At 42.9% G+C, this 25,617-nt stretch overlaps 2 protein-coding genes across 16 annotated transcripts in view; one reads left to right on the top strand and one right to left on the bottom strand.

Annotated features, from left to right (window-relative positions):
• Nucleotides 1-25,617, top strand: part of LOC121595260 (dual 3',5'-cyclic-AMP and -GMP phosphodiesterase 11) — an 89,095-nt gene that overhangs the window by 15,690 nt on the left and 47,788 nt on the right. For 3 of the 15 annotated variants that reach the window (XM_041919103.1, XM_041919101.1, XM_041919112.1), the window contains exon 1: nt 16,785-16,953. The gene's annotated coding sequence lies outside the window, so the exon portion shown is untranslated. The other 12 variants (XM_041919109.1, XM_041919106.1, XM_041919116.1 and 9 more) reach the window with 11 other exon arrangements.
• On the bottom strand, nt 11,975-13,682 carry LOC121595266. Its single transcript, XM_041919123.1, has 4 exons — nt 13,397-13,682; nt 12,860-13,262; nt 12,592-12,786; nt 11,975-12,523 (listed from the first exon to the last, which is right to left on the bottom strand). The coding sequence occupies exons 2-4, from the start codon at nt 12,939-12,941 to the stop codon at nt 12,180-12,182; spliced, it is 621 nt and encodes a 206-aa protein (XP_041775057.1). The 5' UTR covers nt 12,942-13,262; nt 13,397-13,682; the 3' UTR covers nt 11,975-12,179.

The following is a 25,617-nucleotide window of genomic DNA, read 5'->3' as shown; positions in this document are numbered from 1 at the left end:
ATAGTATTTAAATTTCAGTGCGCAGGTGTATCGCCCATACGGTAATGTGCACCGTTTTGGGGTGCGTTTTCTTGCAGCAGTTTTTGACGTTCTTTTTTGTTGTCATTCAGCTAGATAAGCGTGGAATTTTAATAATAAAATATCATTGCTCTAACACCACTCCGTCCGGTCGTGTCTTTATCTCCTTTTATATTTAGTCATTAAACTTTGATTAATACTTTAAAATGTCATTGTCTAGCGCTTTTGAATTGTTCCAGGCACCATTTAAAACCGAATGAAATGCACAGACACAGTCGCACGTGGACGATAGTTTCCAGTTTCTTGCGGCAAACAATAAAAAACTCTACAAGCGAGAAAATTTGCAGCAAAAAAAAAGCACATCGTTTCCATTGAAAAAAAAAACAGTGTACACGTGCAGCGGGGCTATTTTCAATGCTCGTTGCACACAGTCACTTCCCTGCTTCCTGCTGTACACTTTTGATTTCTGCGTAAAAGTGCGCCATCACTAGTTTGTCCCTTTATGCGAACAAAATGGACCACGTTGAAGCCTTTCTCTCTCTCTCTGTTTCCAACATCATCTGAACTGTCCAGCGAATCGAGATCCTTTTTTCCCGAAAGGTAATCACCAGGAACGAGAACGTCGGTAGAAAGCGGATGGGTCGGTAGGAAGGGAAGTGAGTGAGCGAGGTGGAGAAATAGATAACAAACTGCGAATGGCGACGACCGGGGACCGGGATCAAGGATTAGGTTTCGTGTTTCAATTTCACCACCAAACCCCACCCAGAGACCAACCAAAACGGAACGAGTGAGAGCTTGAAACCTGATGCTTTAGGGGAGGGTAAGGGAGCTAATGGAAGCATTCACAGCTACGGTCATGCATGTAAGGAGACTCGGGATAAAAGAAGATACAAAAATACAACCGTCCAGTTCGGTCACACACACACACACACAAACACACACACACACACACACACACACAGGGGTTGTAATCTAACCGGAAGCGATAGCCTCTTCAACAGTGCACTCACGTCTCACGTTTGCTTTTTTCGCCCCAGCGCCCCTGCCTGGTGGTGACTTCAGGGGCGGTGTCTCCTTCCGGCTGACCAGCACGTCCAAGCCGATTCCACCCGTTGTCTATTTCAAACTCGCTACCTCGATGGTGTTGCACTTTGTAATCGTTTGGTTTCCGGTTTACCCTTCCCTTCCCATCTCTGTCGGTAGCGCAGTGCAAATCCTGCTCTCCAAAATCCCTGGCTGGTGGTTCTGAACTTTGTCCTACTCTGGTGCAAGGTGCGCCCGCTATCAGTATTCAAATGTGATGCGAACAAGTGCATGCGGTGGGTGCCAAAGGAGCCATACCAGCAGGCAGCAGAGAGCACAACGAACCTACGCGAAAGGGACGCGTTTGATTATAAAAGCACTTGCAGACGTTATTAAACAAATTGCATACTGTTGCTGCTGCTGCTGCTGCTGTGTGCGAGGACACAGCAGCACCGTTCACAGGACACTTGATTTGCATTTGCAGGTAGGGGTTTGGTATTGCTTTGTGACCCGTTTCCAGAGTTACAATCACGGAAAAAGGGAAAACACTTGCACTCACCCTCTTTAAAATCCGTTTTGTGTTAATAAAAGCTCGGAAAACTCTGTTATGTTTCTTTTACCTGTTTCTCCAGCATCATTTTATCACCTTGCTGTAGCATTGCATTCCCGCCTAATGTTACCTGCGCTTTCACACAACCCGCAAGCGCGCAACAGCAACGTAAAACGTCGGCCGCGGCCCTTTAATACCAAGGCCCCGGCTAACGGCGACGTAGTATCGCTTTCATTTCATTTCCTGCGCCATCCTGTCGGCCAGCAATCTGTCCTAATGTTCTTTTAATTGCTTTTGGTTTTGCTTTGGCCGCTCGGCTTTAGCTGTGTCGTACACTGGTAGGCGAGCGGGCGGGCGGGCGCCTGCAAATCCTTCGGCGAAAGGAGGAAAACAACTACAACAACAGCACACCCCTGGAGCTTTAATGGCTACGATTTCCTGGGAAAATAGATAAATGGAAAGAGAAAATGCGTTGCGATTACACCGCAAGTTTTATCAAAAGCTTCCCCGGAGCACACGCTGGCATGGGAGCGTCGTCGCGGGCGGCACAGTTTGTACGTGCTTTTATAGCGAAAAGCGTTTCAATTTAGCGCGCGCGCGCGCTCGCTCGCTTGTGGACAGGTGCTGACATCTCGATGCAAAATTGCGAAACACGTTGCGCCGGAGCGATTCTGGCGGGAATGCGGGAAGGTTTCAGTTATTTTTGAATGTTTGAATTTATTTAACAATGCAACGCAATGAATCAGAGCTGCATTGCTATCTCTTACGGTTATTTAAACTGTTTTAGCTAAAAATGTTCCTTTTTTTTAAATTGGTACACTATAGATGAGCGATATAATTAAAAATATTCAAATACAAATCAAACTGAATGCTCAATCCGACTAACCAACTGATATGACCCATTTTCAATAGCTAATAATACCCCGCAAAAGGTTGCATCTTTTTAACAAAAAAGTACTTAAAAATATCAAATGCCATGAAAAGTTGCAAAATAATTTGTTTATTCTGGTACTCCGAACATTTTCCTATAATGGTTTAAAATGATATTGAAGTGCATATACCCCGTATAGTCTTCATACGTAAAATAAATTTGATTTTTTGTTTAAGTTTATAAAAAAAAAAAACTCAAAGTAAAGTGCAAAATATGATTTCTGTATACGGTTTTAAAATATACAAAAAATAGAAACATCAAAAATAACTTTCATCAATGTTTACTTTAAAATAAAATAATTTTTTATTTATTGCTTTTGTGTTCTTTTTCATGTTTCGAATATTTGAAACCGTTGATCTTACCAAATGAAAATAAATTTTTCGTAACTAGTACTAAATTATTTTGTGATTGATCGGATATTGCTGAATGTAGCATATTTGAAGTTCAATTAACTTAATTCACTTAAATTAAGCATTATCTTACGAATTTGATCTGAAATATGGTATCTGATTTTACTGCGATTAAGTTTTCATTCCTTATGCTAGGAAAATTTTGTTTTCTTTCAGGAATGGATAGGAACAATAGAGACACATAATAAACTACAGACGATAAGGGAAGCTTTCAAAATTGCGTCATTATGTACCTGTGCTGTTGTCGTTGAGTACCAGAGCGACAAATTTACTAGCCCTAATGCATGCCGTTTCGTCATTTCAATCATAAACTTAGGATTTCAAGCCTTAAGTCTTTATCATTTGGATTGGAACTCATCCACAATAACCTTATCGTTTGGTTTTAAACTGAACGATTGCTAGGTTGTGATTTCTCACTTCAAAGAATCGGCGAAAAAGTGTAACCCGCAATAGGAGTTTGGCGTAGACCGTGCACTTGCCAATTTTTGGGAACAGTCGCATACATCGACACCGTCTCCGTTACACTCTCTCGTCACAAACCATACACCTTATCAACCCGATAACTTGTTCGTCATGTCGCAAAGAAGACAAGCGGAACCCATTTGCGATCGAAATCGATTTCTTATCAAGCCTGCGCACCGCACCAGTTTTGGGGACTCTGCGCTATGCTGACAGAGTAACTGCTCCATGTGGTCGACAAGTGTGTGGCTGTGTGTGGCCACGGATCTGGAAAACGGCGCAGATAAGCGGTCCTAAGCAACCTGCCCCAAAACGATCTGGCGTGCGCGTGGAGGCAGACAAACGGTGTGTAAATTGTATCTAATTTGTGAACGCCAATGGCGCACTAGTAGTGGGACGATCTCACACATTTGCTGCAGTGTGTAGAATCTCGTGCGCTGTATCGCGAGTGGGTGGTTTGTTTTTCCGTCCGTGTGCCGGTCGATTGGAGATCCCGGGGGGGAAACCGGAATATGTGAGTGCAGTGTTGTGGTTATCCAAATGAAGTCATCAAATCAAACAACGAGCTTCGTCATTCCCGTCTGATATAGATAAGCTGGTGGTTATTGCAAAGGCCCACGCTGGGCTGTAAAGTAGCAATTTAAAATTGTTAATCGATTCGTTGCCAAACAGGAATGTCAAACTCGGTTGAAAAAAACGTGTCCCTTTCAGATTAATATGCGTGCTCTTTAATACGCTTTAATACGCTGAAAAATAATAAATAGCAGTAAAATAATTATAGAACAGAATATATCAACGTTACCCCACTTAATATATAACGTTACCCCACTAACCATCACACCATTTAAAAGGCTCATTCACGGTTCAGAATACTCTTGTCAGAACAGACTTACGAATTGATTTTGATATTTTTTATTCAAAAAGAACGGCCTCAGCCATATTGCTTATTGATTTTGATATAACGATTGTAAAAATGATTTTTCCCCTCTCCAAATTTGTTTAATCTTCAAAAACGAAATCTCAATAATTATTGGTTTTGGGTATAAATTGGTATTGCAAATTTAAGTGGATTTTGCTAGTGAAGAAAAATTCAAATCGAAATACAGTAAAATCTCTCGAATATGCAGTCTCTTCAACATGAATTATTTCTTTAAAATGAATATTTTGACAGCTGCACAGTATGCTTGCAAAATTCCTCTAGTCAATTGTAATGCTGTCTATATAATTGCAAACTTCCACAGCTTGCTTGCAACGTTCTCCTACCGATTTACAACATTTCCCTAAGTGATTGAACTTTTCCCTTAATTGATTCGAAACCTTGTAAGATCATTTGTCCAATCGGTACTATTTTCTCCAACAATTTTCAAATGCAAGATATATTGCATTTTGAAAATGAATTGCAAAAGATATTCGACACGCATTGTATTACATAAGTTATTCAATGTAAAAGAGTATTGAATTTCATCAAAACTAACTATTTATCAACCATGTTTCGAATGAAAAACTTGATATTCCACGTACGCGAAAATCCGGGTTACGCAAATGTTTTCGAAACGCATTATTCGTATAGCTCGGGGAAGAACTGTACATCATTTACATCATGAAAATTGTAAGCAAATACTGACGCAATTGTTCAAAAAAATCCAAAAGATTTAAATAAAACCTTTACCATAAAAGCTGTAATACGAACCCTGTAAGCTAAACCATGCGTAGAGCGAACCTAAAGTTGATCGTGTTTGACAGCCCTGAGCCAAGAGGGAACGTGTGTTCGTGAAAGATGCACTCCCGATCGTACTTGTGTACGTGTATGGGTGGCTGTGTGTGTGCCTGTGTTGAAAATGAATTTGTGCAGCTGACCGCGGTGATTCCTCTTCACCAGGCGCTTGCGCATAACGTATCAAATGCAACAAATTTAACAATCCATATTTTTAAACAAACTATTTTTTCTTGAATTGCGACCAAAAGCATTCCCTTTCCGCTTTCGAAACAACAAACCAAAAGAAAATCCCTTTTTTCCTCCTCCTCGCGGCCCGACCGCAACACACTCTGCTCTTGGCCAAGAAAACAAAAACAACACACAAGCGGCAACACACACTCGCACACTGCCTGACAGCGCTCCCGGCACTGTGGGTGTGTCTGGATGTGTGCGTGAGCACAGTAGGCCGCGTTGGATCGCGCACCTTTTGACAGTTCCCGCACTCGCTCAGTCGCTCGTGCCGTCGGTGTTGTGTGCCCGTGTCTGTCCGTGCCTGCTGGCTCCGCTCTTGGCCGTGTAGTGGTGGTGTACGAATTGTTTTGCTGTATATTGTTTTCTTTTACTTCAATCTCGTGTCACTACTCTGTTGCACAGCAAAAAAATAACATCGCATACAGAAGCTGTGCGTGATTGTGTTGTGCTCCGCACCTTTGCTATAGTGTGTGCACGCGTGTTTGTGTGTGAGTAAGTGTGTTGAATGTTTTGATTCGTGTTGTGTTGCAGCAGCAGCAGCAGTGGCCAAAACTTTGCACAACACTGCACAACAATCACTACCGAAAACTACCCCTATAACGACGACGGGGGGTTGACAGCAAGTTGTTGGGCAGTGCGGGTAATCGGTCCGATCCGAAAGTGAAAAGAAGCAGACGGCAAGCAGCTCAATGCGATCGTGCGTGCGTGCGTGCGTGCGTGAAGTATGTGAAGAGTGTGTGCAGATAGCTAAGAATACGCTCAGCAAAAATTCCATTCCAACTCAATCAAGCAACAAAAACAAATCAGCTCGCCCTCTCGCTCTCTCTCTCGCAACGCGCCGTACAGCAAAGTAGGCTACGGGAAGTGGATTCGTTCGTTCGTGCGTGCGTGCGTGCCTGCGTGTTAAAGTCGTGTCGATCGTGTTCGCCTACTGTAGGGGAAAGAATTCACTCCCCCTTACCCACCCCACACGCTAATCGTTCTGTGGTGATCATCCTCCACACGGTCCCCCTCACTCCCTATTCAGCGAAAGTGCACTGAACATAAGAATAACAACCCTTCTGCGATTCTCCCCCAAGTCGGAACGAGCACCCCCTGCTAGCAACTGTAATATGGTGTGTGTACCCCGGTTGTTCGTTCGCTGGGATTCGTCGTCACAGTGCACATTGAAGCAAGAAAGTGAAAATACGAACGATTAGCAGCAGCAGCAGCAGCAGAAGCACAGCTCAAGAAGAACGACGCAAAGCAGTCTTTCTCAAGACAGCTTTACGGTGGAAACTATCACTTTTCCCCGTAACAAAATACACCCTCCGCCGGTGCTGTCTGGGCAAGCATCCACAACCGAACAGTGACGCAAACCCAGCGTGTGTGTGTGTGTGTGTTTGTGTGTGACGTTAATCGGGGTGCGTCTGTGTATCTTTTTAATCTTACCCACTGTCGCATATTGTTTGCCTACATTTTGACATCATCTCCTCGTGGTGTGGTGCCTTTTCGGCCGTCTCCCTCGTTGGCCTTCCGGTTATCTAATTTCTTCCGAAAAGAAAAACAAAACAGAAACCCAACGGACACAGGCGCGCGTATGACATGTAAGTTTGTGTGGGATCGGGGGGAAGGAATTGTGGTCTTTTTTTCTCCTCTTATTTTGCCTCATTTTCTAACGCCCAATTATTTATTTTAGCTGTCTGCATGTTGCAAATCTTCATCGTCGCAGCTTGGCTTGCTCTTTACTGCTTATGTAATTTACCCGAACCTGTGTCGCAACATCACTGCTCTCCACCAGGCGCCCAAACGGAGATGGTAAAGCACTGGCTCGTCCCGACCGCACAAGGGTGGATGGGAGGGCAGTTCGCAGTGCCGCCGGCAGCCCTCAATTGACACTCGCCAATCAATTGTTTCGATCGATCGACGCACTAAATGGTCGCGGGATCTCTTTCTCGTCCTTCGATCGGTGTATTGACGCCACCGGGCGGTTTTGCGGAGGCAATTCTCGCGAACCCTACCGGCAACCCAAATCGATTGGCATTAATTTGCCCCGAATGGTACGGTGTACTGGTGGAACTTTCAAACCCAAGGGAGAGGATGGGTGCGCGTAGAATCTTCGAACACGATCGTGCTGGGGCGAGGGGCCTGATCGGTTTTATATTGCAACCATTACCACCGCCCCACCGACCGATTGCCTTTTGGGTGTCGCGGTTAAAGCGCGCGCGCACGTCTGCTCGCGCTTGTTTTGTTATTCAGGTCACTCGGGCCCGTTCAATCGGTCCGCTTTATTGGTCGGTTTGGGCCGAGGAGGTTGGAATTGATGTGCCTCGGGCCCCCTCAGAGCTTGTTTTGGGGTCTTCCTCTTTTTTTTTGCGCGCGCGCGAGTTCACTCATCGGACTTTGCAAAAGTAACGCGCGTCGCTGGATCCGAGGCGTTTGTGTGTGATCGTATCGTAGGTACTCTTCTCTTCCCTCGCCGGTGTTCACTGCAAGAGACGGTATGCACGCACGCGGAATGATGTTCATCGATTTCAATTCCCGTCCGATGGTGGCCGACGCCCCCGGGGTGGCCCAACACCACCATCGCGATGATCGGATGACGGACAGCACCACACGTTGCGCGGCGTTGATTGTATCGTTCTTCATGGAAGGAATCGTAAATCGTATCTTGATCGTCACCGGGTGGCACTGGCACTGTTTCGGGCTAAGAGAGGACCCTCGTGGGTGGCAAATCTGGAGGACCCTCACACCATCTAGATGGTCGCACATGGAATTACGGGTGCTTTATTCGTTGTTTTATTTAATTTGCTTTACCTGGAATGGTGTTTTGCATAATCGTTGCGTATAGTTAATATATTTAAATCTTTAAAACAAGTAACAATAGCAACGAACTAGCTTTTACCTATGAACTGGTCAGCATTTTTTATCTACTTCTTGCCTTCAACAACATGTTGGAAAACATGTGATCAAATTTTTAACACATTGAGTACCATGGCTATCATATATGATACCCAGTTATGTTTCATGGGGTGCCATGGCTATCATTTATGATAGCCAGGAATAAGTGACTTTAAATATTAATAGCTTGTAATAGATAAGGCAAATTATCATAACATTTTGCAAATAGATCAACAAAATGTTATGTATGCGGTTTGGGCGAATTTTTGTTTTTTTTTTTTCCTTTTTTGTTGAATAGTCCATTAATACCACAAGAAATCAACCAAAATTGTATAAAACATAAATATTTTCATCATCTTTTAGTTTGTTTTTGTTCAGTAGCACTTTCCTGGGTGCCATGGCTATCATATATGATAGCCATAAAAAAATTTAAACAAAAAGTGCTTGGTACCCATGGAAAAACAAATAAACATGGTCTGGCACTCAAAGTGTTAATGATCAAGGTGATGTTCTTACAGGGTTTTCCAGGAGCTCTCGTAGCTGTGGGACACTTTATTCACTACTTCTTCGGTGAAATGAACTTAATGTAATCGAAATTGGACTATATAGCACCCTTGTTGGACAAATCCAATACGTATTTCTAATTAGCCTGTCCAAAAAGGGTGCCATTGAGTTCGATTTCCATCGTATGATGTTCGCTTCCCATAAGAAAGAGTCAAGGAAGTGTCCCACAACCATGAGAACCCCTGGATCTATACTAAGATCTATGCTATATTAAGCAGGTCGCATGATACAGTCGTCAACTCGTACGATTTAACAACATGCCCGTCATGGGTTCAAGCCACGAATTGACCGTGCCGCCATACGTAGGACTGATTAGGAATATGGAATTTGGAATTTGAGGAATGTGTTCTCAAGGTGATCAAACCTGAGTTGATTAGGCACTCTAATTCAAACGATTTTGCTCTCATCTTTTATAAATGTGCCTCTTCATTAGTACAAGTTTTTAATCCAACCCCCATACCGTTGCTTAGAAAACTTCCCTGTTGCGCACACACACTAATTTATTTGATTACAATGCTCTCTGTGGTGGCATTCGACGCATTTATGATACGGGGTAATAAATTATATGCACATATCATTATACTGCCCCAATCTAAACCTCTGTACCTGTGGGGAATCAAAGATTGACAAAGCTTATACGCTGTCCGACGATCACCAGGCTTGCTGCAAACCGTTTGCCAAATGTTTAAACCTACAGTGTAGCCTTGTTGCTACAACCTCCTGGGCTGGGTTTTTCCCGAATTTCGCCCCAACCGGTTGTAATGATCACGAATGGTGGATAATAAATTGATAGAACTCATTGGCATATGGGCGTCTGCGTTGCTTTCACAATGTTTGATCGCTCCTCTTAATATTCATATCGCGTTATGAATTATTATGTTCACCGCCAAAAGTTACCCAGTCGTGTGTGAGTGTGTGTTTGCACTTTTTTTCTATAACCATGCGTGTTGTGTAATGGGAAAATTATTTAAAAAAAAACATCTCTTATGATACCGTGTCGCTGGAATTTAATCCTTTGAATCGTATCATTTTGCTAATTCGAGACGGTTGCAATCTGTCTTGGCAATTTGGCTTGTACAACATTGAGATTTTTGCCACTTTTTAGTAAAAAAAAGAAAGCCATTTCGCTCTAAAAGTAACACAAAGCTTGTAGCTTACAATTATAATTACTTTTTGCTCGTATATTTAATTACAATCCTGACAACGGCGAACACATAACCGCCTCAAAAGAGTCCATATTCATCGCACAAAACCATACAGTATCGACGGGTTTTATTATCGATAATGTTGCCCATGCTGGCTTTGGGCCACACAGAAATCGATCATAAAAATTGCCGAAGGCCGCGAGAGTAGAAGAAGCAGGAGAAGGGTCGTCGACAGTGGAAACGGTTTTGCCGGCTGCGGCCTCACCCGCCACGATCGGCGAAAGCGTTGTGCGCAGCTCGAAAACGGTTCGCTTAGCCTCCTGGGCGTCTCGTTCCTAACAGTTCGATGCCTCATCCCTTGACCTAGTTGGAGTTTTTTTTTCGGGGTTCCATTCCTTGCACCGCGATTGGAAGGCGCCCATTTGTTACCTTCTCAAGGTCGAAGATATCGACATGATACGGCGTACATGGGGTTTTTGTTTTGCATGTTTCACTAATGAACGAATTCCTTTCCCAGCAAGGCGGGTAACATTCTTTTTGACTGATAAACATTAAGCGATATTTACTGCAACTGTTCCAACTGTTCAAAACTGTTGTTCTCGTTTCTAAAACGTTGAAAATGGTAAAGTCGATCAGTCATTTCTCGTTTGCTCGTGTGGCGTTACCTGTTTTGCATCTAAATTGTACCATCTCGCAGTTTGCAGTTGTTCAAAATCTAAATAATTGATTGCAAATAATTTGTTCCCACGCTCTATTGTGTGTTTCGAGTGGCTTCGAGCTCCACTTACAGGTCTGATCTTAAACTGAAATGTGGTTCGTTATTAAAAAAAAGGCAAATTTAAATGCAAAGCTTCTTCGGTCTGTCTGCTACCCTTTTGCTACCCTTTGCGCCCGCCCTGACTGACTGGCTCATAAATAAAAGAAATCGCATTCGTCACTCAATTAAACATCGACCGTGATCACGCCACGATCACGTGTTGCTGGTTGGAATTTTTAGACACAGATTTGTACTACCTACCTGCTCAGGGAAATAACAATCGTGCGGGGTGAAGTTCAGGCTTTTTTGCCTCGTTACTCCCTTTGAAATGTGTAAATGTGCAGCAATTTTCACCAGCTATCTCCGGAACAATCCTCCGGGTAAGACAAATCGCCATCTCTAAGCCGAGCCCCACCATCTACGTCAGTGGGTGAGAGACCCAATATGGATGGGGCTTGTTGACAAGTTGTTGCCCGGTAATTGTCGGGCCTGTCACAGAACAGAAGCAGATCTTTACGCGGCAAAACAACAGAAAAACCGGTACCACCACATCCGATCGCGATGGTTGTGGAAAATTGGTCCGGGCTCTCCCCCACGGGAGGTAGCTGTTACTGCTGCTGCTGCTGCCGCTACTTGTCAATTAGCTGGCGCTATGCGATTAATCGACTTCCAATGTGTCGTCGTACGGCGCCTCGCACGATCAATCACGCCCGTGGGGGAATATGTGTGAACCACTATATCGTCGTCGTCAGCTTGCACGGAACAGGTTTCCGGACAGGCCGTAGTACCGATCGACTGATCGCGCAGAGCCGTAGTCGCATGCACCGGGTGATGAATGGTTGGATGTGTTTGTGTTTTTTTCCTTCCTTCTCCTGCTGGCTGGATTTGCCTGGCCGCCGTCTGTGACTAATTTACACGAGTTTCTAATTGGACGTATCGCATGCGCACCAGGCACTGACGGTGGTGGAATTCGTATTAGTGATCTATTAATCATATACATAGGGATGGCCCAGACTGGCCCAGACATTTTCTGCCAGCCCCAAAAGGGATAAAAACTGGGTGTGGTGTTATTTCGGTACATCACGCACGCTTTTAACACCTGGCAGATTTGATGTGTTGCGGCGTTAATTAATTCTTCTTTTTTTTGCCCTTTGTTTTTCATTTTGCAGGAATCTTCCGAAAGATAGTCACACTGGCCACCCCGGGTGATACGGTACCGCCCGTTCTGTGGCGTTCCAGACGAAAAGCCGGTAAGTGTTTGATGTAGTAAACTTGCGGGGTTTTCTATGTTTGCTTTGGGATTAGATTTATTTTGAGTGTTTATTTTCCTTCCAATGCGTTGTAGATCTTTGCTTTTATCGTGTTTTTTGTGATTGTTGTACAAACATTGCATGGGCTTTCCCGAAATTCGTCTGACGAATGTCTATATGTGTTCTACAACACAATTGACACAAGGTCGAATGCTATCAAATTTCACATTAGCTCCATTTCACATTAGACAACCGTACCGTTGAATGGTAGAGATTTGAGGAATCGGTTCCATTCGAGCAGAGGGCAATCGTAGAACGCGATCACATCCACCTCCCAGCGGGTGAACGTCATAAAATTTACCGGTATTTTTGAACTGTCGACAAACGTCAGGAACGGTCGCAACTGTCCATCCATGGTGACTTCCACTACGCCGTTCTGGAACACTTCCAACACTACTACCGTTGGATGGGACCGGGAAAGAATGTGTGGCGTTTGTGCTTCACCGAGCAGCGCGTTATCATGTTCGTTCGCTGCCGTACGAGTCTGCCGTCTTCCAGCGCTCCACGTGTTACCTAATCCTCCGAGCACTGCGAGCGGAATGAACATTCAACTAAGGAAAACACACTCTTAAACTGTCCAGCATGACTGATCTTACCTATCTCTATCACGTCGTTGCCGTACGGGTAGAAAGTTGCACCGAATCGCGTGTGGGCGCTCTGCCCAACAAACCCAAGGCGGAAGTACATGGAGTTCTTGGTGTAGCCAACGTTACGCAAATCCGCTACCGAAAAGTACTCGTTTGGGCCATTGTATCCTGCCATATTTTCGAACTGCTTGCAGCCTCTTATCGCTAGCCGGAAATAAGAGAATGGGAAGAAGTAAAATGATCTCCAACCATTGCGATCCTTATCCATTTTACTTACCGTCGAAAGAGTTTTTGAAAAATGTATCACTTTGGCACAAGCTTGCTGCCACAAGACTCGCCCAAACTAGCAACGATTTCATTTTTCCGTTGGTTTTGTACAAAGTGTTTCATGCTTTCACGTTCACTACTGAATGGCCTTTAGTGTGGGGACTGTTATATAGACCAAGCTTCAAAACAGCTTTGCCCCCCAAGTGGGCATTATTCTATTTGCTGATAAGCGGCAAAGGATTTCAACTGTTCCAAGAACTATCTCAAGATCTACCTGCATGTTCCCGCTGTTGTCATCAAATCTAATCGCAGAGGTTGTCTTTAAAAATCTAACCGAGCGTTTAGACATACCGTGACTATATCACATGAGCTTGTCAAAGTCATTTCACGCCGTCATGTGTGTGTTCGGCTGGCTGTAGAAAAGAAAGTAAGAGAGATAATTTCTTTCCATGAGCATCCTTTGAAAGGCAATTATTGAAAAACAGTTATCCGGAATTTTCGCCATGGCGAACGAAGACATTCGGGTAGGGATGTTTTTAAGATCTACCTCCAATTTATATCAACTCCTCTTCAGTTTTTTGGAGTAGAGTTCTTTGTTACAATTTCAAGATATTATTGACATCAGGAGTTATCAAAGTCGGTTCTCTTGCAAAATTCATTTAAATATTTTACTATTGCACTTTTATCGATCCAAAACGGTATAGTGTGAAGAGAACATTGTTTACTGCACTCAGTGTTGTTAGCGGTGATGTTCTTCGACACGAAATTGCCTACTTTGACACGATCTGAAGCTTCGCATTCCACAGTTTACAACACTGACTGCACTACTTCAATTTTGGACGCCCACTAAGGCAATTTAAAAAGTTTTCACCGCAAGGCCAACCGAGCTGAAATATACAGCGAAATGAACTATTTGACAGGTGAAATATCTGTCAGATAACGCATCACAGCAACCAGCTGATGTGCAATGTAAACAAATAACGTGTTCAAAATCGCAACTAAATCCATTAAAAAACTTCAATATCAAGTATATCGTTAATTTTCAGTCAACAGTTGATGATTTCTTCCCATTTGTGAATGTTCCGCTTAAGAAGATACTCTTTCTAAGTGATTTTCGAAAGCGGATGTTGTATCTCCCCAACCCTTTAGCTTTACCTGTCGAATATTTCGCTTGTCAAATAGTTCATTTCGCTGAACTGTTAGTTAGTTTGAAAATTCTAACAATAATTTATTTAAGAAGTGGAAAGATTTCCAATTGAACTCTACAGGCATTCATAGTAGTTTTGAATGAAAAAAAAGTAAAAAACTGAAAGACAAATACTAACCTGATTTTCATAGATTTCTTTAAAAAAATACATAATGTACTTTGCTTGAAAAGATAGGTGACACTCATGATTATGGAATTCGTAAAGCTAATCATTACTGAACGAATAATGTTTTGCTGCTTGAATTTGTTTATTCAAAATTAATGGCCGATAAAGTCACACAACCGTAACTCGGCACCAGTGCGTCTCGGTTTCGGAAAGGTATAAAAAAATCACCCGAAAACCATGCGCAACTAAACTTGGTTCTCATTCGCTCCCTTCCTCAATGAGCCAGACACCGATAACGCGCAATTCTTCAGACAGTTGCGTACGCGGGGTACACAATAAGCGGCGCAAGCGATAACTGACCTTTTCCTTTTTCCCCATCGTCGTATGATGCAACTTCAGCGGCTTTCTGTGTATTTCGCCGCGGTTCAGTACTCGTAAACCGCGACTGGTGGTAACTGTAACGATAGAACTTTTTGCGAAGTGAATGCGCGTCCGGGTCGGGCCTTGGCATTGGAGCTGAAGTTGCTGGGCGGCGGCTGCGAGACGGGGAAAGAAAGGAACGATTCGTCATCAGTTTGCAATGCGCAGTATGCGATTTATGTGTGAGATTTGAAGCTCCCAACACTCGAATGGTTTACCGTTACGCGCGCGCGATCGTATTGAATCGTTTCCTTATGCTGTGTTTTTTGTTTTTGCTGACTGTGTCGTTTGCTGTGCGGGCACGGTTGATTGAACTGTCTAGCAATGTAATGTTTTAATTGCAATTTTTGTACTTTTTTCAATTGTGTGTTTGTTTTATTGACCTCTCAAACAATATCATGTCGAATGATTAATGTCATCATTTTCTTCTTTGCTTATTTGCAGGTAAGTTGGAGCATGGGTAAAAGGACAATGTACAGAATGTCGTATTCAAGTCTGACTGTGAGTAACCTCCACCTCTGCATGCTCTGGGTATTTTAAATTCTTTGCTAAAGCATAATTTTCTATCAGTTGCTAATAATCATCCTCTGTTTATTTCACCATCAAGTAATGCTTATTGTTTGCAAATAAATAATTCTATTGAGAGTGTTCGGAAACAGTCTTCTGAATGTTGTTTTTAATTTTCCATGCTATCAATGGATAGCTTTGGCCCTTTCGTACATTTTCCGCAGCCGTTTGTTAGTTTGATGGAGTCGCCTAGTACTATGATACATTTAGGGAGAAACTTGAGAAGAGCCATTTTTGAGCGTACACATACTTAATTAAAACATAATTAAATATTTCGAGCTGTGATCTTGACTAGTAGATAGAACGATTTTGTAAAAGAAATCGATTTTCCAGCAGCATTCGCTGCAATTACACTAATACTTCTACTTACACCGTTTATTTAACGCCATTACCTTATTACTCCATGATGTTACACTTCCTATGGTAAAAAATAGGTCTCGTAAACTCCCTGTATAAGGCCGGTATGAACCTTCAGGTTACGATTCTAGATTAAAAAGGCGAATGATATCAACAGACTCAATGTCTCTTCAAAAATCATCATACATTATCAATATTATAAATCATAATCTGAGAGAAGAAAAAAGTCATTTTCCATGTTTAATGCTGCTAATTTTAAATAATTTCATTTTGCTTCAAATATACAAATTAACTAAAAAATGTCATCACATTGCTCTCACTAAATTAGTTGTCATCTATATGAACCTGGAATTGAATCAGTTAATATGACAATGTTTTTATAGTGAAACTACCTCATCTTGCTATATTTCCAAATGTGGCACAAAACTATCATAAAACCTAAGAGAAGTTAGATAGAGCACTGGTACAAATGTTTACAGTAAACTTTGCGTTGTAAGCCATTATATTAATAGTTTACCCAATTAATTACTAATTTTATTATTGTTGATAGTGTATGAAAGAGTAGTATTTTTTTACTATTTTTGAAATTATATATTGAGTAGAAAAAAAGGTTTACAAGCGATACAAATCAATTATAAGCCAAGTTTCTGATAAATTCTATTGATATCGATGCGACAACCTCTTTCAATTTACAATAAACCCATTCATTTCCCTTCCCAAAACAATAACCTTAAGCATAATCACATTATCTCTTGCAATTCTTATTTATGCAATTCTTGTTTTATGAACTTTTGCGTCTAACGTTTATTATGCATCGCTCGTTTCGTGTTCACCGTCCACAATATCTCGATATCGCCTGTAGTAAATTCGTGGTGCAAGATCGAATTGAACATTGCACGCAATTCGCTCTGCCCATGCCCATGCTCACCACGACAGCATGATGCTCACCCGCGAGAGCGAGAGTCGCGAAAGGCACCCGAACCGACCGTGCCAACCGGCCGAGAGCCGAGAGACAAACGGTCTCGGGATGATGTTTTTAGTGACGAACGCGGCCATAAGGGCGAATCCGTTGTGCCAAGGCGCAGCCCCCCCGGGGAGGTGTGGGATATGGGAGAGGGGGTGCCACGACGAGCGAATGTTGTTGGGGTCTCCTTTGCTCGCTCGCGCTCCCTTCTCGTCGGGCGCACTATGGGATTCGCTGCTTGATGATCGTTTGCTGTTGCTTGCAGTGCCGGCCGCCGGAGTTCCGACAGGCATCCGACACACGTTCCACCCGAACGGTCGAGTTCGAACCGCCGGACGGGTCGGACGTGCTCTTGGGTTTGCTACAGCTTGCGGACGAGCGACAGTGAGTGTCTCGTCGTCTTGGGCCACAGTGTGCGGGAGAAAATCCGTTTTGACATAAACTCGTCAGCAAAGGACGGACGTCGGAAACAGAGTTACTCTGGTAGTTACACACCGATCAAAGCCAGCGCGCGCGCGTGGTTCTATTTTTGATTCCACGCTTCTTCTTTTTTTTTTGTTTATGTGTCTTCATCTGTAAACCCGGTGTGCGTTTTTGCTGAATTATTTGGCGATTTTTGAGGTTTGAATTGGAGCAAAGGTCGGTCGCGTCGCGTCGGTCAGTTAGAGTTGAGTAGAACTATCGTCGTAGTGCCCCCGCAATCCCAGTGGAGTACTTGCACCCAGTCGTGTCGGCGGATATGTACTCACGCGTGTGTGTGTGTGTGTGTGTGTGTGTGTGTGTGTGTGTGTGCACGGTGCGAAAGTGATAAATAATATTGGCCCGCGCAAAGGGCGCGAGCGAGCGCACGCGGGAGGAAAGGAAGCGCAAAATGAATAGTTTATTAAGTTATGCACTGCGGGGGGAAGGGAAAGGGCCAAGTGCTACTGCCGGGATTGGCACACACAGTAGTGAGTAAGCAAAGTGTACTTAAGCGAATGAGTGTGTGTGTGTGTGCATTTCTGTGTGAAGTGGCTGTGTTGGTGCGAACGGCGAAACGGTGCAGCAAGTCAGTCAGGCTCTTTTCATGCATTCAAATGCACTTAAGTGCATCAAGTGTGGCGAGAATGTGTTGTTTTTGAAGAAGAAGAAAAAAAAGTATCGAAAAATGAGCAGAGAAAGTGTAACCAGAAAACCGTAAAACGAAAGATGACACGCAGCCACACATTGCTGCACATTGCACGCACATTGCAGTAAAGAAAAAATAGTAACACTTCTTGCAAGTGGCACAAAGTTCGTGTTCCGGCGTTGGTTTGGGTGCGGTGCGGTGCACATCCCTTGCTGTGGTGTGTTGGCGGGTGAAGAAAAGGGCGAGAGTGGGAAAACGAGAAAATAAGGCAAACGAAATCGTCTTGCGGCGGCGGTGGGGCCTCGTGCGTTTGCCGAACCGGCGGCGGCGTGCACACTGTTGTTTTGTTTACTTTTTACCCTTCGCCTTCAAGAAGCGGGGTGGTATCGCGCTGGGCGCTCACACACGTTGTCGCATCGCGGCTCTGGCAGCTTGCTCTTGCTCGCCAAAGCGGATGAAGGTTGTAGTGATGGAGGGGATGGGGGGGGGGGATGGAGCTACAGCGTATGGCCACCCATCAATACATCCTTAAGTCGGCGCGCGACAGAACACAAACCGTGCCCCGCAAAACAGATCGTCAACAAAACGACGTCCGTGCAGCCCTTATGTTTTTTCTCCTCGCGCTGTCCTTATGAGTTTTGAGCTGCGGCGAAATCATCAGCATCATCCTCCAATTTGTACGATTGACTGTGGCAAGACGATGAAGGCGGCGCGCGATGTGTGTTGTTGTGGTCCTCCCGTTTTGTCTTTCGTCCTTTCCCGGCTATGGGTATGGGGATGGTGGAGTGCGGGTCGGTTACTCCCGTTCAGCTCCGTTTGGCTTTGTTGTCTTATTGCAGCACCGTGATGTTTATTTATAATTTTGCTCAATTTTATGCGATTGCTTTTTTTTTGGGGGGAGGGGGGAGGTCTGCTTCGTATCTTCTTTACGCGCGATACAGATGGACGTAACTTTGGTCGGCATAGAAGGAGCATGTTGTATTTGTACCCTGTGCCGCTGCGCCTAGAAGACGTGACGTTTTGTTTTATTGGTTTGAAATTTAAAATTCCTAGTACCGCACGTACTTATTTCTCCCCTGGTGTGCCGGTACACGAAACCAAACAACGGTTGGAAAATTGTACCATTGATCATGGTCGTAAAAGAGAAATGTGTATGTGTGTGTTTTGTTGTATCGAAAATGATCGGTGAAGTGGAGAAAGTAACAACAATAAACGAAGTTTGAACGTCGTTCATACGAGAGCAGATCGAGAATGAAAGGGCTTCTGGTGTGATTTTAAGATGTTCTGAGTAAAATTGCCACGATATTTTTGTGTGTTTATTAATTGCTATTTTTGATAAAATATCATACAGGGGTTTCCAAGTCAGTTTCGAATATAAACATTGTTATTCACCGCATCCAAGTTGTTTTTCAACAGCTGTCAAATGCTGTATTTGCTCCATAACGAAATTTCAGTTTTTACACATATTTTCAACACGTTGCAAAGAACTGTCAAGCTCAATTCAGCTTGAGTCGTGTTGAAAAGCATGCTGTAGAAATTAAACATTAGTATGATGGAAATGAAATGTCAGATCGATGTGGAATAACATTTTGCATGCGGTGAATAACAATGTTTACATTCGAAACTGACTTGGAAAACCCTGTAATAGTAAACATAAGTAACGCAAACGTAAAAAAAAACTGGGTTTTTGTTATATTTACTAAAAAACCACAGACCTCTGACGTTTCATTTCATTTCAAGCCGAAAGAGGAACAGGGAACTTTTTAGTGAAATAGCTCAAAAGCTCAAAATAAGAGTTTTTCCGTTCGATAGATTGATAAAATCAGGCTTAAGAGTAAATAACAATAAGGGAAAACAATTAATCAAGCTATTCAGCAGTTACAAAGATCCCGTATCTAGATAAAAAAGGTTTAAAGCAGATATTAGTATGTAGTCTAAACGATAAAGTAGGTTACATTTTAGTGAATGATGGAATAATAACTGAATTATTTGATCTTTATTTTTAAAAAACTATAGACAACTGAATTTCCCAACGAATAAGGTCCAGTCTGATTAAGCTCGTTAAATACATTGTATAATAGTTCCTCATTTTTTTAAGGGCATATTTGTGAAATTATTGAGGAATTTCAATCACAAATTTTGTTTTTTTTATGTTTCCGGAAAATTTTCGTTGTACGATTTCTTGTCTATTTCCCAAGATTTTTGTTTTATTATTTGAATTATACCAATAGACACAATATGTCAAAAAATTACGAAATAAACCCAAAACAATTCTTAAACCCCTCTGAAAAAGGGAATATTTTGAAAGGGAATAATTTATCATATTTGTCAGCTGAAAAATTGGTTTGAAAACTTCAATATTGTATTTCCATTTTTAAGCTACCTCTGTTCGCACTTAGTAAACATCTTATCAATACTATTTTCAACCGATGCTGACAACCCCTGCACCGGCGTAGGCATTTACACACAAACACTAGTACAGGCCTGCCAAGCACCAGAACCAATTAGTCGAGCCTGGTTGGCAGCTTAATCCCTTCGACCGCTGAAGTGGATGTCTTACGAAATTGTGAAACGATTGTGCGAGCGCGAGAGCCCCCTTTGCCCAGCGAACCCTTCACGGGCAATAGAGCCCAGAGTATCACGTGTGTTTGGTTCATTATTGCTCATCGAGAGAAGCCGATCTATCGGAGGGGGGTCGGCTTGCTGCCAGCAAAACGCCGGAACGTTAAAAATGATCGATTGAATGTTCCGAAGCCTCCGCCGAGCGCCGCCTCCGTTGCGCATCGTTTAATGCAGCAGAGCAGAAGAAATTGCCGGCCGGTTTGCAACTGACATACGATCAGCGGGTTCTGGTCGCGCTTTGCGCCCCGCGTAATGATGCGAAAACGGGAAGAGCACGGGGAAAATTCTGTTCGCATGTATGGGTGTGTGTACCGGATCCAGAAACGTTGGGCAACTAATTCGCCTTAGAAGGTTTGAAACAAGTGAAACGGTTGCATTTCCTTCCGTTGGGAAAGAGAGAATATGAGGCTGAGAGAACAGAGCGATGAAAATGTTTTGTATTCTTGGGGAGCAATAATGTTGCGGAGAGGTTAATTGGTACAAAAATAAAACACACGCTTTGCCTGTGTTCGTCTGCAGAGTAATTCACTTGCTGTGGTTAATGATCCACCAAAGGCATTTTCCACCGGGAGAGAGCAAATAATCTCGTTAACTTTACTCGCAAGCAATTTGTAATGCATTGCGCGCAGAGAGACGTGTGGATATCAATTTTAATGTTGATCGTTTCAAAACTTGGAAGAAATGATGCATTTTCATTGTGCATAGCAACATTTAGGTAGATAAAGAGGTTAATGCGTTTAAACGCTATTTCCTTGTTCGTTTTTTCTTTGTTTCTCTCAATACATCCACAAAAATGATTACATATATAGGGAAATTTAACGAGTTGTCAATCACAATATTATTCGTATTCATATTAATAGGACAATAGATAATGATAACTTATTGCAGCTTCCCCTGTCATTTTCACAAAGTAGTTTTCCTTGATTCTAGAATATTTTGAAGAAACAGATTCATGTTAAACATATTCTAGTGTAAATGTTCTCAAAGAGTGGGATATGTAATGTGATGTGAAATGCAATATTCATTCTTTTAATATATGCTGTGATATTACCTTGAGGACTCTGTGACGCTTATGACCAATAATCTGAAAAAAAAAAAATGTTTCACTAGTGGAACAAAATTTACTTAATTATTTTTTTTCAATTATTGTAACTTTCATCAAATCTAGGTATTTTGTGTATCGACTTTGCTATGCATATCAAGGCCGGGCTACATTGATCGTACTCCGTAGTGTAATTTTGGTTTTCACTAGCGCATCTGGCGGCGGCTAGAGGAAGCTTTTTTTGGTCGTCGAGGGAATGGTCGTGCCGGATCTCAAATTTAAGTTGTTTTTTACCGTTTTTTGATGCGAAAACGACTGAAATACTTGCACAACATATTTATCTATCAATTACAAAGCTTTTCCAGTCCAGATACAGTAAAAAACATGGAAAAATAACGTATTTTCTGGAGCGGCTCGAAATTGTTTGGCAAAATGCTTCGTACAGCCGCCACCAGATGCGCTAGTGAAAATCGAAATTACACTACGGAGTACGATCAATGTAGCCCGGCCTTCACACTTTTAATTTCACTAGCGCATCTGGCGGCGGCTGGTGGAAGCTTTTTTTGTCATCGAGGATGACCATTTCTTCATTTAAGTAGTTTTTTCACCGTTTTTTTTAACGCAAAATTGGCTGAAATATTTGCACAACATATTTATCTAGCAATTACCCAGCTTTTCTGGTCCAGTTTAAATATTAAACATGAAACATAATATATTTTCTGAATTGGCTCCAAATTGATTGTCAAAATGCTTCGAATAGCCGCCGCCAGATTCGTTAGTGAAAATCTAAATAACACTAGCGAGTGCGGACAATGTACCCCGGCCTTTATGATTAAAATTAAAAGTAAACCAGTTGCCACAGGGAAGGAATGCAAGTTCTTTATGAAAAATCCTCAACATTGCTTTTCAAGCACAGAACAAAATGTACTTTAACTTGCACCGGAAACGTAAATACAATCCAAATCTTACACATCCAGTACAGTTCAAGGTTAGATTGGTGCGATAGACCGCAACCTGTACACTGCACTCCAAAAGTCATCCTCCACTTTCGCCTGTGCGCTGGTGCTGCTGGTTTCGCGAAAAAGCGTCATCGACGCCGATGATGCACCAGCTTTCAGTCCGTTACCATGGCGGCATTGCGCTGCCCCCGTGCGCCGCACACCTTCTGTTCTGTATCGTGGCCGACACCGACAGCTGGTCACGAACACCGAACGCAACAAATAAGCTCTAATTAAACTAAACTCGCGTACCACAACACCACTCGAGGATGGTCAACACGGCAACGACGATGATGATGACGACGACGACAAACTACACCGTCCCATCTCTCCTGCCCACGGGGAGAGAAGCAAAAGGGTCCGAGGCCCATCAGCTCATGCCTGAGAGCGAGTGCGAGGGAACGGTGGTTGGCGCGCTGATATTGATTAGTGTATTCCGTTGTACGAGTGCGCCATGTGACCGTGTGGACGCCATTTCGCCGACGAGACGTTAAGCGGGCGGGGACACATTGGGTAGCGCGGCAGGGAAGCGCCTGGCTCGAGATCCAATGCTCTTCCGACTTTGTCTGCTGTTTAAAATTGTATTGGTCAACGCCCCATCTTAACGCTCCCATTACCATTACCAATCACTCCGACACTTCTGTTACAGTATGGGAATTGTATGGTGTGTATTATTTTGGGACACTTATTCATTCGAGCCTGTGGGGATATCCCTGGGCAGAGCGCGCCGTCAACCAATCGATCGGCCAATCGATGCGGCGGAAACGGACACACTTTGCACGTGCAAATCAACCACCATGTTTGTATGTGTGTTTGTATGCGGTAGCCATGGCACACTCATTAAGATGATGCACCCTTCAGTGCATCCATTAGATGGTATGCACAGTGTTAGGGTGCTCCGTCATCTACTCCCATCTGCCTATTTTCCTTCTCGCTTTTCTTGGGGGTCATGTACACCACGTGTGCGTTTGTGCATTAGGGCGATGATTCGTGCAGGATCTGGCTCTGTGCACTAGCCCGCAATCAATAGACGATGTTGTGTACGATGTGTGGCGATATTTTGCCGCATGTCGCTGTGGAACATTTGTGTAGTACCATTTTGCCATTTGTCGACCCGAGTTGTCGCATCGCGCTCTACGGCTTGATTGTTTTGTTATCGGTTTTGCGAAAGTATGTGTGCAATTGCGTTGCTAATGTGTGATTGACCACCTTGTCTCTCGCAAAGAGATTAGAATAATAATTTCCAGATTGCTCGGTGTGTGAAAATGCATCAGGCATTTGTAGCTTTCAACGCATTTGTAGGCTTCGAGTGGTAGTTGTAGCGTGAATCACACACTGGCAATGATCTCATGGGAGCTAGAGGATTGAGTAGCATTAATGATTTTGTTGATCAGTTTATGAATCATCAGTTTTCAGCTAACTCAATTCAATGTATCATTGGCAAAGAATTAGAATATTTCTTTTAGCACGAACCTGAAAATGTACCTTAAATGTCCTATTTATTTATGAATGAAATATTTCTTACAATTTGGAACCATAGATAGTTATTTATATTAAACTTGTTAAAAATAACCTTTTCTTCAAAATTCTATCTGTAACAATTAGAACTAATTTTTGATTAGATAAAACTACAAAATCTCATAGAACCGGTTTGAAAAATTAATTCTGGAACTGGTCGCCCAAGACCGCAAGCCATCAGCCATCAAGAAGCTCACCGTAAACATGGTGCCCTTGCGCTGGGTAAAATAGTTTGGCTTCCACACAGGCGAACCCATTTTTAAGCTCCATTTAATTTGTTTCGCATTATCCGTGAACTCTCTCCGGTGACCGTTGACCTCGGACAAATGTGATGTTAATTTTCCGACACTTTAAAATCGTAGCTTTTGGCATCGTTTCAAAAGGTTTCTGTTTGTGTCCGTTGGAACATGTTGACCTGCTATTTTCCGCTGTACAACTTGTGTTGTTCAGATGTTGTGTGTACTTTTTTTTAGGTACTATTCTGAGAGGGGAAATCATGCATGGTATGGTTGCGTTACGCAAAGGAATTAGAAATAGGATACGAAAAAGTAGCTTTCAATTTTTGTTCATGTAAAGCAGTTTTAAGAATTCTTAGACAAGGACCTTGTCTTTCTCTCACCTTATCTTCTGTTCGGCCAATAATAATCATTTACTTCAAAAAGGTTTCTTTCGCTACCGTCTTCACATCCTTACTTTGCACTCTGTCTATTAAATCATCATCATCTGTTCCTCCAATTTACCTTGTGTTTAAACATCCTTTCCGTTCCGATCATCCTTTCCGATCATGCATCGTTCGATGTTCAATTACACTTTCAAACCGCCACTGACAAACACGTTTCTACCAGGGCCGTTCTGCTAGAAACTCTTGTTGGACGTGTGTATGTGTGTGTATATATGTCAACCTTTAGTGTATGTGTGTGTGTGCGTGTATGTGCATCCCGCTGGCTCGGGCTGAAGAGGTTATTTGCATTTTGATCCTCGATCCTCCTCTTCTCTTTCAGATATTCACAAACTTTGGAGACCGAATGACGCAGTCCGTTTGCTCGGTACCAATTGGACGCTTGCACGCAAACTAGGTAAAGCTAGCCAAAACTGGTCATCCCCCCCCCTGTTCCTCCTTTCTTCCCTTCCAGGCCACTTCACCACTGTTGCAAATTCTTTCCACTCCAGTGCCGGTTCCGGAAGCTGACAAGCCAGCGCGTGTGTGTGCTTTGTGCACGATCGTTCAATACTTCCTGTGTCTGTTTCGGGAAGAACTAACGCACACCAAAACGGCTAACTCATGCCTGGAACGCGGGCTTGGTTGTTTGCTGCCAGCCATTGTTTTTGCATTTCATTCCCGCTTATTGAATGTAGTTTTTCTCGCTTCCCTTTTTTTGAGGCTTCTTCGGGAAAATCATCTGTAGTGTTTTGTTTGATTTTTAAACTGTTTTGGGATGGGTGGGTACTACATGCAGAATAGCTGCGAACGAAAACCCGTACCGGATGGCTGACTTTATGGGTTTGAATTTTTACCCACTGCTAAAGCTTTCAAAACCCCGCCGGTAAAGTCAAACATTTGGCTTGTTTTTGGTGTGTGTTTGATTGTATTGTACGGTTGATCTAGCACAAACTCTGAACAATCTATCTGAACGGAACTGTCTTAAAGCTCGAGGTCAAGGTGATGATGAAAAAAGACCCAATAGTTATTTCATGAACTGCTTCAATCTATGTTGGAACTATGGGAAAACATTTTACTTCCGACTGGTTCAACTTAGCAGGAAGTTTATACAACTAAATTCATGCACAAAGTTGTATAGATGAAATACGATAATTTTATATTTAATATACTGCTTGTATTCAACATCAACCCATAGAGT

This window comes from Anopheles merus, chromosome 3R (genome assembly GCF_017562075.2).
Source record: "Anopheles merus strain MAF chromosome 3R, AmerM5.1, whole genome shotgun sequence".
In the NCBI taxonomy this organism is placed as follows: domain Eukaryota; kingdom Metazoa; phylum Arthropoda; class Insecta; order Diptera; family Culicidae; genus Anopheles; species Anopheles merus.
This window is presented reverse-complemented; position numbering and strand designations above follow the sequence as displayed.